Source organism: Anolis sagrei, chromosome 1 (assembly GCF_037176765.1).
Source record: "Anolis sagrei isolate rAnoSag1 chromosome 1, rAnoSag1.mat, whole genome shotgun sequence".
Taxonomy (NCBI): domain Eukaryota; kingdom Metazoa; phylum Chordata; class Lepidosauria; order Squamata; family Dactyloidae; genus Anolis; species Anolis sagrei.
Genome location: NC_090021.1, coordinates 303816496 through 303835404, shown reverse-complemented (window position 1 = coordinate 303835404; position 18909 = coordinate 303816496). Strand labels below are relative to the sequence as shown.

The 18909-nt window shown below is 39.3% G+C and overlaps 1 protein-coding gene across 3 annotated transcripts in view; it reads right to left on the bottom strand.

Annotated features, from left to right (window-relative positions):
• The window catches only part of LIN52 (lin-52 DREAM MuvB core complex component), a 55817-nt gene extending 36971 nt beyond the window's left edge, over nt 1-18846 (bottom strand). For 2 of the 3 annotated variants that reach the window (XR_009630370.2, XM_067462889.1), the window contains exons 1-5: nt 18745-18846; nt 16466-16540; nt 13507-13544; nt 11878-11944; nt 10231-10314 (exon numbers count right to left, since the gene is read on the bottom strand). Coding sequence is in view for 2 of the 3 variants with exons in the window: in XM_067462889.1 (XP_067318990.1) it covers nt 10231-10314; nt 11878-11944; nt 13507-13544; nt 16466-16540; nt 18745-18763 (283 nt within the window). In the remaining variant the exon portion in view is untranslated. The remainder of the gene's footprint in view (nt 1-10230; nt 10315-11877; nt 11945-13506; nt 13545-16465; nt 16541-18744) is intronic. The other variant, XM_060758666.2, reaches the window with a different exon arrangement.
• Between the last annotated feature and the right edge of the window lie 63 nt (nt 18847-18909).

Below are 18909 nucleotides of genomic sequence, written 5' to 3'. Positions count from 1 at the left end.
ATTCATAACAGTAGCAAAATTGCAGTTAAGAAATAGCAACGAAAATAATTTTTATGATTGGGGGTCACCAAAACATGAGGAACTGTATTAAGGGGTGGTGGCGTTAGGAAGGTTACAAAACACTGGTCTAAAAGAAAAAACAGTAAAAAATAAACATACATTTAAAGGAGACCATGTACCTTTATGAGCAGAAATTATTTCACTGTACAGAGAGATAGGCTATTCAAAGCCAATTATGTGAATGAGTCACCCTATGTTGGGGAGGCCTCATTTGATGTTCAGGGGTGGGTGCAATACACTATGGAAACATTGGAGAGGAACCTTGGCTGTGGTGTTCCAGTTATGGGATGTTACCACCACAGAGACCTGGCTATCATCAATGTTGCCATCATTATGACACCAAATTAAAATGTATCAGTGCATTCAGGAGTCAGTAAATATCTGTTTAAGAATATACTGCATAAGCCATTCTTAATTTGTTTAAGCTTTCCGTTTATAATTCTTTTCATATTGACAATTTGCCTTTTTTGTTACCTATGCCCTACCCTAAGAAGTTTGGATATGGGGCATGATATAAATATTTCAGTAAATATATGTCTTTGTGTCTGCAAGTCTATGCAAGGTAGCAAACACTACACACATATACAGAGCTGTTTGTCAAATATGCTGATTTTTTCCAGCTATACTTAAGCTCAAATAGGTTGCGTATATAACAGATTTTGAAAGCTATTTAAGTATAACATGTGGAACTATAAATTGGAGACCATGCCATATTATACCAGAAAATACTACGCAAGAATCAGTGATAGGTTTCAAAGTTAGCATCAGGTGACACATACAAAAGCGAGTGAGCTATCAGACTGTGCATTATGCTCAAACACAGCCAGAAGGGGCTTTATTTTAAATTTTTCATTCTCCACACTCTGAATCTGTTTGGCAGGTGAATATATCAGAAGTGCTAGACCCAGCTTCCATTCTGGGTATTTGACAATTGAACAAGACATTTCACAGAAACATGATGAATAATCTTCAAATGTCAGAATTCCATTTTGTTACACCAAACGTCTAATAGTCCTCATACTCAAAGACAAGTCACAAAGTCTCACAAATGTCTTTGTCAGCCATCTCTATCAAATAACGTGATTTGAAGTACAACAGTAAACATTTGACACTTACTGCATTTATGGACATTAAAAAAAACCCTTCCTTTCTCTGAAAACCTGTTTTCTACGGACAGCAGAAAACAAAAAAACACTGTGAGATCAATATGAAGCATTAATCTCACAGCAATATTTAGTTCTGAGACACAGATTAAAAAAGATTCTTGTTATAATATATGCAAGTAATTTATACATAAATATTACACCATATTTTATACGGTTTACCAAATACACCACATTTCAATGTGAAGCAGCTTCCCTTTAAAACATATAGAAGAACTCATTCTTTAGCAAGTGGTGAAAGGAAGAGACAAGAGTGACCAATATCAAGGCTCAATTTCCACCCCAATAATTACAATCTAATATCTGGGTAACTTAATGCAAACCAAAGTGTGAGCGCTAGACTGCCACTAGTAGCAAAAAGTGTGTTCTTCCCCAAGAGGGGCCTGTAAAACAGGACAGTCACTGACAGCAGTACAATTACTGACACAGATACAGACTTTATGGACATGTTTATCTCTGCTGTAAATCCACACTCTCTCTCCACTCCGATTCACAAGTCATAAAGAAATTGCAGATAATGAAAAAGTTGGTGAAATTTACAGCATGTCGGAAACCTCAGACAGCCAGAAGAAATTAAAGAGCTGACTGGGGATAAATCACACAGGTACAATTAAAACTTCCCATAGCTCCTTCACTTCTAAAACTGGCATGCAATCCAATGGGGATGATAAAAAGTAGAGGTCATGATCTTCAGGTTGCAGATAGTTAAGAGCATTACATGTCAAAATTAGCCAATTCAAGCACCCTACGTTCACTCCAATTTCCAAACTGGTATTTGCATGGCTTGTTCTGGCAACGAAATTATGCTCAAGGCAATGCTGTGTGAGCAACAAAAAGAAAACTGAATTGCATTTACAACCATATCAAGTCTGTATTAAAATGAGATGCAGGGTGATCAAAATTGGGATGAGAAGGACAAAGTAAAAACAAGGTAGCTTAAAGCAGATATTGTACGGCCAATATCATAGTGATAATCGCAATTTCAACTCATAAAACAGAGTCCCAGCTAGTTTCTCTCCCTGATAGATGTCTGCTGTTAGTAGAACTAGGAAGAATGGGATTTTAAATTATTCCTTCTTCTCCCTGCACCCTCGTGAGTCCCTCAGTATCTTTTTCAGGGACTTTGGAACCCCATGGAAAAGATTTGGGGGAGGCTGCAATAGGATTTGTCACCAATAATAGCATCTCTTTCAGTTCCGTTAGTGGAAGTCTTCTATTGGCAGTGCAGGCATCAGACAAGCTGGCCTGTATCAATCTCATAAGATACCCAGTACTGGGTTGGGTATCTTGGTAATGGTAGTGATACCCAACCTAGTACTGGATATCTATGATATCTTGTGATATCAGTTCTGAAGCATGGGACTGGACACCTGTAATGTTTTGAAACATATATGCATATTACCAGGAATACTGGAATTCCCCTCATGGGGAGCTGGAGCTGACAGAGAGAGCTCAACCCAGTCTCCCCGGATTCAAACTGCTGACGTCCCACTGGCACAAGGGTTTAACCCATTGCACCACTGAGGGTTCCTGAGTTACTTACTAGGAAAAGTAAACTGCATCTTAGAACAAAAATAAAATCAGTATTTTGACATTATGCAAGCTACAAACTCTTTAGCCATAATACCAAATTTTGCTCACGAAAAACACATTTTGTTTTAGCCAAACAAACGTTTTGGCCAAAATTCTCCTCATCAGATAATGTGCGTTCTCACTGGTATAAATATACCCATGTAAAGTGTCTCACTATTCAAGTGTATCTCAATTAGCAAACTAAATGTGTTTCTGAGAATTCCTTTTTTCACAGAAACACTGGCAGAAATAACATGGAAAGGTTAAAGTTTAAGTTTCTACATGAGAGGAGATTTAAGTTCCTACATCACAGAGAAGTAGCTTGAACATATTTCTGTGGACTTTCTATTCCGAGATAAAACTATACAAGTGACATTAAATAACCAGATTGAGTAAACTGAGCCCCTGGTGGTGCAGTGGGTTAAATCCTTGTGCTGACAGGACTAAAGACTGACAGCTTGGAGGTTCAAATTCGGGAGCAGAACAGATGAGCTCCCTCTGTCAGCTCTAGCTCCCCATGCCGAGATATGAGAGAAGCCACCCACAAGGATGGTAAAACATCTAAACATCCAGGCGTCCCTTGGGCAACATCCTTACAGATGACCAATTCTCTCACCCCAGAAGTTACTTGCAGTTTCTCAAGTCGCTCCTGACACAAAAAAAGTAAACAAAAATACTTTGAATCTTCTAGAGACCAATGCTTCTTACAAAATGTATTCAGGAATGGTTTTGTTTTGGTTTTTTTCCTTTTACCAATGTCCACATTCTTATTATTTCCATTTTGGCAGCAAAACTTTTTAATATGTTGAGAGTAGCTGGCAAGGCAGACTGATCTCCTCAACCTTATCTTATCTGTTTTGCTATTCACATATCATCATCATCATCATCATCATCATCATCATCATGGATTCTGGAGGCAGCTGCTGTTCACTTTACATATAGTACGCTGACACACATGACTACAATAGGATCAGACTGAGCAGAATCCCATTCTTTTGCAGCACAAGGTTTATTGCGTTGTTCACTTCAAAGACTGTTTCTCTGGTCCCCTTTTGGTATTTTCCCTAGTGCTAGTCAAGAAAGAAGGGCGGGCTAGGCAGGCACAAAATTACGTGATAAAAAGAAGTTTTTCCTGAAAGGTTTTTAAACGGAGACATATCTGTATGGTAAGGATGCTCACGTGTAGAACTTAATGAGTGCCAAGCTTAGATGCAGCAACTTGAGCACTTACCAATATTTTGCTTATCTAAACGCATATATACACATTCTCTAATATATTTTAGGAAATTTTATGGTAAGAAAAGGTTTGGAACCGGTAGTTCACACAGCATAACAGTAATAATATTCACCACTAGCATTTGGAACTAGAAACTACATTTTCTCCACATGAAATCACCAAAAAAAAAATTGAAGATTAAATCTAGAGCCTGCATTGGCATTGATCTGCTCAGAATTTACCTATAACTATCTGCTATTTGTTTAAGGGATATCAGCTAGACCTACATTTCTCTCTTCAGGAAACTGACTGAATGGCACATAATGGATTTCTCCAGCCAATTCATGTTGATTTCTAATAAAACCAGTCTACACTAACACATTATTTTCTTAACATGCCTTTCTAACTCAATCACAGAGAACTTCAATTTCTGTTCGGTTTCAGAGCCAAGGGTCTTAGAACAGCTTATAATTGCAAAAATATCCATCAAAATACAGCAATATGATCAGGAAAACTCCACCAAGTTAATGTAATAAAGCGCAATTGTTGGTGTTTTTAAGGGGCAAATATGCAATTTTTACACTGGCACACCATTTAAATGGATAGGATACATTATTCAGACATGTGGAGTCAGATATTTAGATCAGAATACTAAATATAACTGAGGAAAGAGTGCCTAAGCATGGGTCAATGACTCCACAAGGAGCTGGAACTACACTGGACTATATTATTTCTGAGTACCATTTTTGGCTTGGTTACGGGCATTCTGAGGGGGCTGAAGATTCTGGGAAAGATAAGCAACCTAAACTGCCACAATTACAGGTAACCTGTAGTCATTTGGGAGCCATTTCATGTAGGCATGTATGTATGTATTTATTTAATTAATTTATAATCTTTCTCCTTGCAAAAGACCCAAGATGACATTTCAATAATTTTTTAGGAACTCTCCTTTTGTGGTTCTGGAGCCACAAAAATGGGTTTGGAGCAACACTTTCCCTACCCAAGCCTCACATTCTGCAGAAAAAGAATTCCACCTGCTGTTCTGCCATTGTCATTCTCCTTGGATTATCAGTGTAAAAAAAACCGCCATGTTTCACAGGTTATAAATTTTAATCCACACAATGTACACCATGCCATTGGATAATGAAACCCTGGATTAAGATGCAACCTGGGATATTTTATAAATGAATTATTTTTATCCCCATTAAGACATACAACATTATAAGGCACACAAGATGAATTTGTAAGTTTTTAAAAATGAAATGCAGAAAGATACACTTGACAGGATGGCTATCTAATACCTACTACATATTGTTTTAATTGAAGTAATTTTACTATATTTAAGGACAGATGGCATCTTTGTATTTAATAAGGTGAAACTAGGGCGGGGGTGTTGGGCGATACATAACTAAGGAATGTTCAGACTTTTGTATTCATTGTTCCAGGCAGAAGTGTGGAGACCAGAACAGTATTTTATTATAAGCTACCATCTCATGACTAGTTAAACAGTGCACTAATACTGTGTTCCAGCTGTGGGACAAATGTTCTTGTCCTAGCCAAGGCATATGAAAAACAAAAACAAAAATAATCAGAGCTGACAAGTAGTAGGGAAGACAAGATGATACCCCCAAACCATGGATAAACCAGAAAAGAATGATGTGATAGCAAAGTTGCCATCATAACTGTGGAATACCAATGCATAAAGAATGTGATACCAACTGAATAGCCTCCACCTGAATCATGGAATTCTGCCTGTACAGCATTTTTAATATGACTAGAGAAGTTAGCCTGACACCTCTCTATTGCAGTCACTTTAATTTGTAAACTGTCTCAAGTCCCAATTTTAGGGAAAAGTCATAGCACAAATGAAAATTGTGAAAGTTTAAAATGCCATTTAAACCCAAATCTACTTGAAAAACTCAACACCCAAAAATTTCACAGGCACAGTTTACAAAGGACTTGCTGTAAACTGTTCAAAACTCATTTCAAAACAAATGAACTATAATTCAAAATGTGCAATGTTTAAGAAATTTGATAGAGAAATTCATTTTAGCTACTCTGCACATAAAATCAAAACAAAAACAGGAGGCCTACAACAGAAAGCAGTCACCAACTGTACACATTTATAGGAGACAAAATAATGGGTTGCTGTGAGTTTTCTGGGCTGTATGGCCATGTTCCAGAAGCATTCTCTCCTGTAGTTTCACCCACATCTATGGCAGGCATTCTTACAAACTCTGAGGATGCCTGTCATAGATATGAGCAAAACGTCAGGATGTAATGCTTCTGGAACATGTCCATAGTGCCCAGAAAACGCACAGCAATCCAGTGATTCCGACCATGAAAGCCTTCAATAACACATTAAACAAAATAATGTTTATACACCAATTTTATAGCTTAATTAAAAACTATATAAAGGCAATAAACATCATACTGTTTTTTAAAAAGTTAAAGAACCTACAAAACTTAATAACAATGCTACTCAAAAAAGCCTCCATGGACTCTTCTATTCAAGATTGAAAAGCTACAAATATACTTTCTAGCATCAACTTCTATATAGCCTTCTGCTGCCACCTAAAGGCCAAAGGAAAATAGACCTTGTCGTAAGTTTATGGACTCATCTGAATGATATTGCACAAAAGAAACTAGTCCTTTGAAAAAGCAAGCTCATATTTAAATAACAAAAGTGTCTTAAACTACTTTTGGTTCTTGTTTCCATTTCCTTGTACCACTATAGTTGCACTATATTACTGGAAAGCGCACTAGAACTGGGAGAGATGCACTTTCTACCACATGGACAAGAGACATGAAAAGTGTATGCTGCAGCACACTACTGCAACCATTGCAAATGCACTTTAAAAAAAAAGTAAACACTGCTGTAGTGAATGGTAATCTACTCCACTACAAGTCATCACAGGTGGGTTGAACAACCTAGAATCTGGATCTGTGGGTTGCAGGCAACAAGTCAACTGCCAAATCTGGCTGCAGATTACTATACTGAAGGCTGGTGGCCAATCAAAAACAGTGATTCGAATCAAAAATCTTTTGCTTTATTTAAAGGCTTTTAGTAGTTTAACATCAAATTTCAGTAGTACAATTGGTCCCCAACTTACAGCAAAACAGTTTTGGGTGTCTCTACAACTGATATGATGCAGGAATTGAATGTGCTGTTAGATAGTTCACAAGATGAAATAGTGGGTATGGCAGAATCAGATACTCTCATGGGGAAAAAATCTAGAGCTATATAATCTAGTTGTGCCAGTAGTGTGAACTTGTGATTTATATGATCAGTGATTTATATGATCAGTGAAAGAGTGGGAAGATCACATTACCAAACAGGGTTTGTTACAAATAAAGTTTCCCACCTCAGACTTGTTTTCTCACTACCAGAAAAGCAAAGCCTTATACTAACAGAAATACTGAATGACCACTATAAATTAAAAATGACTTGGTATAAATGTTACTTATGTTTGAATTATCTTCTTACAAAGCAGCTCAGGGACTGCGGTCAGCGGAGGAGACCCTGCTCTCAGTCCCACCCCCATTCCAAGTACAGCTGGTGGGAGCAAGAGAAAGGACCTTCTCCATGGTCAGCTCCCACCTCTGGAACGCCCTCCCTAAAGAAATAAAGCTGCCCCCTCCCTCCTCTCCTTCAAACAAACAAACAAACAAAACAACTGAAGACCTACTCCTGCTCATTAGCATATGGAGAGGAGGAGGATGCGACACTGAGAGATCACTACAGGACTTTTGGGTGAGTACCATTTAGTAACTGCACTTAATCTAGTTTCTGCTAGCCCAATTACCATCACTGGCTACACAGGCACCCTACACAACTTGGTGAACAATAGTTGGCTTCTATAAATCAAGGTGGTTGTTTTTATGTTCAGATTTTATGCAATTATATAATTTTTGTTTGATTATGTTTGCTTTAATTTATTTATGTTAGGCTCTTTGTGTTGTTTTGATATGTGGGGTTCCTCTGGGATTATTATGTTGATATTTGTCTGTTTATGGAGGCATTGAATGTTTGCCGTCATATGTAGGAATCTGCCCTGAGGCCTCCTTGGGGAGACAGGGCGGAATATAAATAAACCTTTTAGAATTTTTTTCTGCAGTCCTTAGTTTTTCCTTAAGATATATCAAACAATAAACATATACTTCATAGACACAAAAATCAATATAATTCAATAATGAGTGTACATAAGAGTATGAAATAACAAGTGAAACTGCTCTCTGAGAAACTAGGATTTTCAACAAAGGATTTTCCCAGGCAGTAACAAGCTACACCTAAAAACTGTCAGGCCATCAAATGCTAATCAAGGTGGCCAATTGAAACATTCACACCTAGCTCCAACAGACAAGAGTTCTTTCTCCCACCCTGGACTTTTCACAGATATATACCCAATTTTCCTAGTTTCCAACAAACCTCACAACCTCTGAGGATGCTTGCCACAGATGCAGGCAAAATGTCAGGGGAGAATGCTTCTAGAACATGGCCATATAGCCCGAAAAACCTACAACAACCCACTCTTTGAAAGTTAGTTCATCATAACAATCAAACTTTTATAAGCTTCTGACAAGCTTCTAAGGAATCCCAATGTTCCTAATGTCTAGAATCCATGTTCCTTCATCTGGGAATTCTTAATATTTGAACCCTCATGCTTTTTGGACTTCAACTGTTAGAAATTCAAGTAGGTATGGCCAACGATAAAGGATTCAGGAATTGAAAACCTCAACATTTGGATGGCCAAAGGTTGAGAATCAATGCACAAAAACACAGAATGGTGTTTGGAGAAAATAACTGGGTGACTGGGATCACTGCTGGCTCTACCAGCCAATAAGCTTTAGCTGAAAATTTAAAGTACACATATTTGAGAATCCTGCTGTATTTCCTAAGATCACAAAATCCCATAAAATATTTCACAGAAGCATGAAAAAGGAAAATTAAGACATTGGAACTGAAACTTCAAAGCATTAGTGCACACAAAACTTTCTAGTAATAAAAACCTTAAGAAATACCCAGAGATGCAATGACTCTTTGATGCATCAGATACATTAGATTTGGATAGTTTAATATTTATTTTATGATCTCTGATAACAAGTACAAATGTTACAATAGACATGGGCTACTATTGTGGGTTTGGAGGACATAATTCTGCCTCAGGAGTCTCTAGGTTCAATACTGACTCCCAAAAAGCAAAACTAGAAGGGACAGAAGTGATTAGAAAATATAAAACAGTATGATGGAACCCTGAGTAGTATTGAAGATGTGAACTGCTAATTCGCAAAGTGTCCAAGCATGCAATTTCATCTTTTTGTCAGAACACAGACAATCTGAGAGCGCTGAGGAACACAAAAATATTCTTCCATTGCAATTTCCCTATTTATTTATAGAGTCCTTATTTATAGTGTGTTGCAAACTGTCAGAAGGACCAGCAAGTCAACATTTCTTAACTGCTTTGGTATCAAAAGCAGAATAAGAAAAGACAAGCACACACTTCATTTCACAGTGGCATGAGACACCATTGACAGAGCACATGAAAGACTGTAAGCTAGGAATAAACGCTAAGGATGCATCATCTTTACAGTGACTTAGCAACATAAATTCTAGCACATCCTTATTAAGCATGTAAAACCTTCTTGCAGTTTGTTGTTTTTGTTAATTGCCATCAAGATAGCTTTGACTTATGGTGACCTAATCAATAAGAGATCTCCAAGAAGTCCTATTATTAACAGCTCTGCTAACCTCTTGCAAACTCAGGGCCATGGCTTCCTTGATTGAATCTAAATACCTGTAATGGACTCTTCCTTTTTCTCTACCACCTTCCACATAACTAAGTATTATTGTCTCGTGATATGTCCAATGTACACTATCCTCAGTTTAGCAATGTTGGCTTCTAGGAGAAGTTCAGGTTTGATTTGTGGTCAAATTGTGTACAGTATTTGTCTTTTTGGCAGTCTGTGCGGGAACTCTTCTCCAGCACCTTGTCTCATATGAAATGATTCTCTTCCTGTTAGCTTTCCTCCATGTCCAGCATTATTATTGTTGTTGTTGTTGCTATTAATCCCGCTTTTCTCCCATGGGTGAGATTCAGAATCTAATTCACAATCTAATTTTCAAATCAGTTTTATTGCATGGATAATCCTAACCTTTCTGAGAGCAAAGTACTACAGTGTTTAGAAACAACATTGTTTTAGTGCCCGTACAATACTTACATTCATCCAGCCCCAACTGATACGCCAGATTCTGTAAACCTCGTACTTTTTCCATTAGATTAGCTGTCGTGAGACTGCCCAACTCTAAAATGAAGAGAGCATTGGTTAGAAGTCGTTGGCATTCAATATTTAGCAACTGTCTTTCATGTTGTATCCATATCCCCATCACTACTGTATGATCATAGCCTACTGTTTTATTCTATTGCTCAAGTCCAATTAAATAGATGCCAAATTATATGCATGTTTTTAAACATAACTGCATTCAAAGGCAGGATAAATTAAATTCTATGGGGAAGATTTATCACTTGACTTTTACTGGCAGAATGATACAATCTCTAGTGGATGTAAGACAATCTCTCCTTCCCACTGAAAGTAAGGTAAAGGTTTCCCCTTGACATTAAGTCTAGTCAGGTCTGACTCTTGGGGGGGAGGTGCTCATCTCAATTTCTAAGCCAAGGGTTCGGTGTTTTCCGTAGATGCCTCCTCGGTCACGTGGCTGACATGACTGCATGGAGCACCATTACCTTCCCACTGGAGCAGTACATATTGATCTACTCACATCTGCATGTTTTCGAACTGCTAGGTTGGCAGAAGTTGGGACTAACAGCAGGAGCTCACCCTGCTCCCCGTATCTGAACCAGTGACCTTTCAGTTAGCAAGTTCAGCAGCTCAGCGGTTTAACTCCTTGCACCACTGGGGGCTCCTACTGAAACCCCACGTCAAAAGTATTCTCTAGGAGGCTGAGAAATCTTCCAGACCTAGTTTTTGGGAAACCTGAGAAGTGAGAAGAAAGAAGTTCTGCCATGCTATCATGTTGGATATAAGAGCGGGAAAGTCACCATCCAAATACATATTGATGCAAATGCAAAACTGGGAATATTAAGTCAAGAGAACGTAGAAAAGAGATAAGCTAGAGAAAGGAAGAGATTGACTAGTCTTTTTTCTCTTTTTCACACACACATTCTCTTCTAGCATCGTAGGTATGATCACTACATTCTGTACATGTGGTCTCATGTTTGTCTTTTGGATATAAAAATGGCATGAGCATTTGCTGTATGCCTTCAAGTCATTCCCAATTAGTTTTCTTGTCAGGATTTGTTCAGAGTAGGCTTGCTTTTGCCTTTCTCTGAGGTTGACAGAATGTGACTTGCCGAAGGCCCCCCATGTGATTCCATGGTCGAGGAGGGATTTGAACTCTCGTCTCCAGAGTCCTAACCCAACACAAATCACTTCACCATGATGGTTGTTAGCCTGACCAGAACATCTATTAAAATTATGAAAAGAAAAACGAATAGAATTTGAAAAAGCAATGTCATCTCCTATGTTGCCACACTTCACAAAGATGGACAACTGTTCCTTTTTTCCATGTAACAAAATATGCTTGGGCTTTCCTTAGAGCTCAATACAATCTGCTCTCAATACTATTAACAGCTGTTCAGTAGTATACAATTCAAACATCTTTTTATTCATTTTAGACAGCTGATGAAAAGGTCCTGTGGCTGGCAGTCATTAGTTGGGTTCTGGCTGGTTGGAGTAAATGTCCCCCAGAGGATCTCAATGTATGGGACGGATTATATGAGAGAAGGCAATCCTGAAAGCAACCTGAACCCAAACCATGTAGGGCTTTAAAAGTTATAACCAGCTTACCTTTTAACATATCAATATCATCATTTTCTAATTCAGCCATCCATTTGGGAGGAGAACTGGTGATGGGCTATTAAAAAGAAATGAACACACACAAAGGGGGAGCGTCATAAACAGTTTGTTTTGTCAAACAGGGGCCAAGAAATATTTTAATTAAGTAAAACTAACCCAGAATGTCAAAACTCCATTTCAGCCAAATATTCTACTCAGCTGTATACAAGATGCTTACATTTCACCTTTGTCCAAATTTGACAGAGTAAATGCATAAACTTATCTCAAGACAACTTGGCTGAGGGCCCTTCCATACATGCCATCTCAGGTTTTCTGTTTATCCCAGATTATCTGGCAGTGTAGACTCATATAAAGCAGAAAACCTGGGATCAGATCCTGGGATAAAGGGCCTGTCTGGAAGGGTCCTGAGATGCTTTACTTTGCTATGTATGAAGAACATACATTGAGAAAAGCTAATTTTCCCCAGGGTCTCTTTCAACTTTTGTTTCAATACACCACACACTGTGAAGCATTACATGTTGTTAACTTGTGGTTTCATTGTGCAAAAAATCAGGAATTTAATTTTAATTTAAAAAAAACCTTTAAGGTGTTATTTCAAGAGAACAATTCAAGAATTTTGCACTGATTTTTTTTTTGAATAAGGTTATTTTCTGGTTCTGTCAATATGGTCAATACTAATATTTCAACGAAAACATGCAATGTCTGAGATTACTGGTGGTATTTTGACGTGTAAGGCATAAAATGTAAATGTAATAACAAAATAGTATTTCAAATATAACAAATAAAATTATCTGCTTTTAACAGAAATCCCAAAATCTGCCTCCTATTGAGTAGCAACGCACATGGAATTATGGCAATACCATACTAGCTTTCATATGGTTTGAGTTCAGTCTCCTAAGCCTAATAGGTTGTATCTAATATCTTAAAAGAATTACAGCAATAAAATATATTTATATTCATACAATATTGAATATGCATTTACAACTGCCTACTTCACACTTAAAACTTCATACTATTGGCAAAAAAACTGCTACTTCTCTTCCAGAGGATTCTGTTGGATATTAGACCATTCAATAAATGGAAAGAACCTATCCATTAGTGGAATGTCCTTTCTAAGTCAAATTTACAGTAAGGATGTAGAAGCAATGGTTATATATATATATATACACACACACGCTTATGTAAAATGGCATATAGTAGTTTTACCAGTGTCTTGTTTACCAGCATCTCAAAGAAAGAAAAGCAAACAAAGAAGAATGAATTAAGCAGACTAAAGGCATGTCTACACTGACCATTTAATGCAGTTTCAAATCAGTATGGAAAAAAGTGGATAATTATATGAGAAATCCTGGATCCAGGATTGAGGCTCAGATGGTGATTACACAGACCACTGACATGTATCAAAAACTTTATTTCGAACGCCTTTCTGTGAGCTTTTTGTCGGGCTGCCACATTTTGAAGTTAACTTCGAACTGCATTAAATAGTGTAGATGGAGGCTAAGACTATAATCTGATACACATTGCTCTGGAAGGAAGCCTCCTTTTACTAACTTGAACAGCATTGCTTCTGAATAGATATGTACACAATACTACTATAAATCCATGTTAGAAACTACTTACACTTTTAAAAGAAGCTGCAAATTCAGCAACACCTGGTACTGGAAGCAAAGCAGACAGTTACTGCAGTATAATTTCTGACATCATACAATTTCAAAGACATTTTAACAATATAACTACTTAAACAGCTGGAAGGATCCAGCACCCAGTCGCATCCCATTTTACTTTACTCATAATTCTGCAAACACTTAGAAACAAATGCAGTCATCGCTAATAGTCAACATGGATTTATCAAAAACAAGTCATGCCAGACTAATCTGATCTCTTTCTTCGAGCTGGGTAGATGCGGGGAATGCCATGGATGTAGCGTACCTGGATTTCAGTAAGGCCTTCGACAAGGTCCCCCATGACCTTCTGGCATGGAAACTAGTCCAATGTGGGCTAGGCAAAACTACGGTGAGGTGGATCTGTAATTGGTTAAGTGAACGAACACAGAGAGTGCTCACTAATGCTTCCTCCTCATCTTGGAAAGAAGTGACAAGTGGAGTGCCGCAGGGTTCCGTCCTGGGCCCGGTCCTGTTCAACATCTTTATTAATGACTTAGATGAAGGGCTAGAAGGCATGATCATCAAGTTTGCAGACGACACCAAATTGGGAGGGATAGCCAATAGTCCAGAGGACAGGAGCAGAATTCAAAACGATCTTGACAGATTAGAGAGATGGGCCAAAACTAACAAAATGAAGTTCAACAGTGACAAATGCAAGATACTCCACTTTGGCAGAAAAAATGAAATGCAAAGATACAGAATAGGTGACGCCTGGCTCGAGAGTAGTATGTGTGAAAAAGATCTTGAAGTCCTCGTGGACAACAAGTTAAACATGAGCCAACAATATGATGTGGCGGCAAAAAAAGCCAATGGGATTTTGGCCTGCATCAATAGGAGCATAGTGTCTAGATCTAAGGAAGTAATGCTACCCCTCTATTCTGCTTTGGTTAGACCACATCTGGAATATTGTGTCCAATTCTGGGCACCACAATTCAAGAGAGATATTGACAAGCTGGAATGTGTCCAGAGGAGGGCGACTAAAATGATCAAGGGTCTGGAGAACAAGCCCTATGAGGAGCGGCTTAGGGAACTGGGCATGTTTAGCCTGAAGAAGAGAAGGCTGAGAGGAGATATGATAGCCATGTATAAATATGTGAGAGGAAGCCACAGGGAGGAGGGAGCAAGCTTGTTTTCTGCTTCCTTGGAGACTAGGACGCGGAACAATGGCTTCAAACTACAAGAGAGGAGATTCCATCTGAACATTAGGAAGAATTTCCTGACTGTGAGAGCCATTCAGCAGTGGAACTCTCTGCCCCGGAGTGTGGTGGAGGCTCCTTCTTTGGAAGCTTTTAAGCAGAGGCTGGATGGCCATTTGCCAGGGGTGATTTGAATGCAATATTCCTGCTTCTTGGCAGGGGGTTGGACTGGATGGTCCATGAGGTCTCTTCCAACTCTTTGATTCTATGATTCTATAATTCATGTTGCTTCTACATAGAGACATAGTGCTGAGCAGCCACTTGCCTTTTTTTTCTCTGGCTCATCACCAAAGTGCACCTTCATGCAGTTTTGACCTGAAACACGTACAGTGCATTCCCTCCAAGTCCAATATGGCTAAATCAGGCATGGGCAAACTTCGCCCCCACCCCCAGGTGTTTTGTACCTCAACTCCCACAATTCCTAACAGCCGGTATGCTGGTTGAGATTTCTGGGAGTTGAAGTCCAAAACACCTGGAGGGCCAAAGTTTGCCCATGCCTGGGCTAAATATTATGTAACTACAACTGGACTGCACTGTGCCTAAGCATTTCTCAAGTTGGATGCATTTGATTCAGAAGTTCCTTCTCTTTACCCAAAGAGCTGTCATAGTTAATACTTTATCCACATTGTGAAGATACAATTAGAATTATAGGCACACAGACCAGTAAATGATTTCCAGTGCCAGAAAAACATATCCATCTTTGGTCTTTCCCTATTCCTGATATATTGGAAAGACCGTCCTCAATTTTTAAAATGTGGCACATTTATTTATACACAGCTCTGGGGGGTTTTAAGCAGAAACTGGATCTCTTCGGAGTGCTTTGATTATATTTTCCTGCATGGGAGGGATGACCCTTGTAGTCTCTTTATTATTCTAATCCTCAACAACAACTGTCAGCATCTCCCTAGGTGCAGAGAACACTTACTGCTTTACTGTTCCTTAAACTCACCCCTTTAAGTGATGACCTCATCATAGGGGTTTCTTGATGTGATCTATTCAGACAAAGTTTCCCATTGCCTTCCTCTTAGGTTGACTGTGACTTGCCCAAAGTGAATTTCTACAATTGAGGTGGGATTCAAACATTGGCCTCCTAAAACCCTAGTTCAGCACTGAAACAACTCTGCACCTGTATGTTTGCCCACAATGCCCTGCCTCATGTACATAGGAAGAATTATTTAAAGCTACAGACATGATTAGTGTTGCCTGGTTTTGGCCAAAAATTATTTAGCCGCTTGCGCTCCTTCTATTTGTATCAGTTTTATACTTATGTATGCAATGGCTTTTGACACAAAATAAATAAAAAGGCACTGAAACCTTTATATACAACACAAATAAGCAACTCTCTGCCATGGAGCATGGTGGAGGCTCCTTCTTTGGAGGTTTTTAAACAGAGGCTGGATGGCCATCTGTCAGGGGTGCTTTGAATGCAATATTCCTGCTTCTTGGCAGGGGTTGGACTGGATGGCCCATGAGGTCTCTTCCAACTCTATTCTATAAGCTAATTTAACTTGTGTAGGCACCTTTGTTTGGTGAATTTTGATAACTATTTTAGACCATAAATGAAAATACAAATATAATAAATAACCTTGGCATACTCTTAAAAATGAGGTTGGGAACCTGTAGCCCTGGTAATCCAGCACTAAACCAATATCCGTACTGGTTCCTTAGGCTAAAGAATTTCTGCCTGCTTTCCACATTTCCCATTCAAGTAAAACTTACATTGTTCTGGCCAGAGGTCTGGGGATGCCCGGTCCAACTTTTCAAAGCTCAGCAATGAAGCCTCCAAGTCTGCACCTAGAAAAACATCATAACTGAGTAGTGTGTGTGTGTGTGTGTGTGTGTACATATATATATATACACACAAACACACACAAAATATAGCACACTTAAAGAAACAAGTATTCTAAGCCAAAAAAAAAAAAAGCAGTAGCACAGAGTGCAGTTCAGGGTGTATAAAGAACCTAAATACAGAAATGTACAGAATCTGATCAGACATGAACTGAAATATAAAACAAGGAAAGTCCTTTTCCCTCTCCCCACAAAGCCTGCATAATGACGCTCTTGCCAATAAAGACGCACTCTTCTGCATTTTGATTTGGGAGCAAATCTAAATTCCGTTGAATTACTTCTGATTAAATACGAATTATATCAATGCAAGCTATCCCAGAAGCCAACCTCTGCCATTCCTATCTTCTATGAAAAGAAAGATCTAAAGCAACTTTATTTCAGCACAGGACAGACCTTTTGGTTTAATCTGCACCTGCTCTGGACTATTTTATCAACTACTTTTAGTGGTTTCCAGCAAAGGGTTTTCCTCACCTTGCACCCAGAACATTTTTTATATGATCATTTAGCCATGATCAAAGTATTAATCAGCACTTATTCCCACAATAGCAACAGGAGGCCACTTTGCATTCATTTATTTATTGAGGGTACAGTATTTAAAAACACACATCCCAGGCTCATTGGGCATTCAGCGACTACTTCATCACACAAGAGAATGAATCCACTTTAAATCCGCTTTCTACCTCCGTCAGAATTCTGGGGTTTGTAGTTTAGTGAGGCTGCTAATGGCGCCTCCCTAAACTACAATCCCCAGAATTCTGCAGGCTACCCCCCTATTCTGCCTTGGTTAGACCCCACCTGGAATATTGTGTCCAATTCTGGGCATCACAATTGAAAATAGATATTGACAAGCTGGAATGTGTCCAGAGGAGAGCAACTAAAATGATCAAGGGTCTGGAGAACAAGCCCTATGAGGAGCAGCTTAAGGAGCTGGGCATGTTTAGCCTGAAGAAGAGAAGGCTGAGAGGAGACATGATAGCCATGTATAAATACGTGAGAAGAAGTCATAGGGAGGAGGGAGCAAGTTTGTTTTCTGCTGCCCTGGAATCTAGGACGCGGAACAATGGCTTCAAACTACAAGAAAGGAGATTCCATCTGAACATTAGAAAGAACTTCCTGACTGTGAGAGCTGTTCAGCAGTGGAACTCTCTGCCCTGGACTGTGATGGAAGCTCCTTCTTTGGAAGTTTTTAAACTGAGGCTGGATGGCTATCTGTTGGGGGTGCTTTGAAAGCAATTTTCCTGCTATTGTCGAAGGCTTTCATGGCCAGAATCACTGGGTTGTTGTAGGTTTTTTCAGGCTATATGGCCATGGTCTGGACGCATTCCCTCCTGACATTTCGCCTGCATCTATGGCAAGCATCCTCAGAGGTAGTGAGGTCTAGGAAAATGGGTTTATATATCTGTGGAAAAACCAGGATGGGACAAAGGTCTCTTGTCTGCTGGAGCTAGGTGTGAATGTTTCAACTGACCACCTTGATTAGCATTTGATAGTCTGGAAGTGCCTGGAGCAATCTGTTGTTAAGAGCAATCTTTTGTTGTTTGATTAGATGTCCCTGATTGTTTTCCTTCTGCTGTTTTGCTGTTTTAATTTTAGAGTTTATAGCCCGATAAAACCTACAACCCAATTTTCCTGCTTCTTGGCAGTGAGTTGGACTGGATGGCCCACGAGGTCTCTTCAAACTCTATGATTCTATGATTACCCCAGGCAGGAATCAGTTAGGCTTTGAAGCTGCAAGGCCATCCAATGCTAATCAAGGTGACCAATTGCAACATCCACACCTTCCTCAAACAGACAATTCTTTCTCCCACCCTGGACACTCCACAGAAACATAAAGCTCACTTGCCTAGTTTCCAACAGACCTCACTACCTCTGGGGATCCTTGCCATAGATGCGGGCGAAACGTCAGGAGAGAATGCTTCTGGGACATGGCCAAACAACTCGGAAGACTCACAGTAGCCCTGCCTACCGTTAACTCTAACTGGGATTCTAGGTCTGAGAAGTGAAGGGATGCTCTTCAAAGGGTATGTGAGCTCTAGTTGTGAGTTCCAAGGCACACATACTCTCTTAGTAACCCAAACCTTCGCTCTGACAGACCTGAGCCTCAACCCTCCAGCCGAAGAGACACCAGACCCCGCCCCTGCACTCCTCACCTTCACCAGAGACCGCCATCTTGGCCCGTCACGTGACCCCCGGGTCCTCTTTCAACGCGGGACTCCCAACACCTCTTCGAAGAACCCCTTCTGAGGGTGGGGGGAAAGAAGCAAACGTCCAATCAGGTTCCGTCTAGAGGGGGCGTTCACGCCAAAGAGCCAATG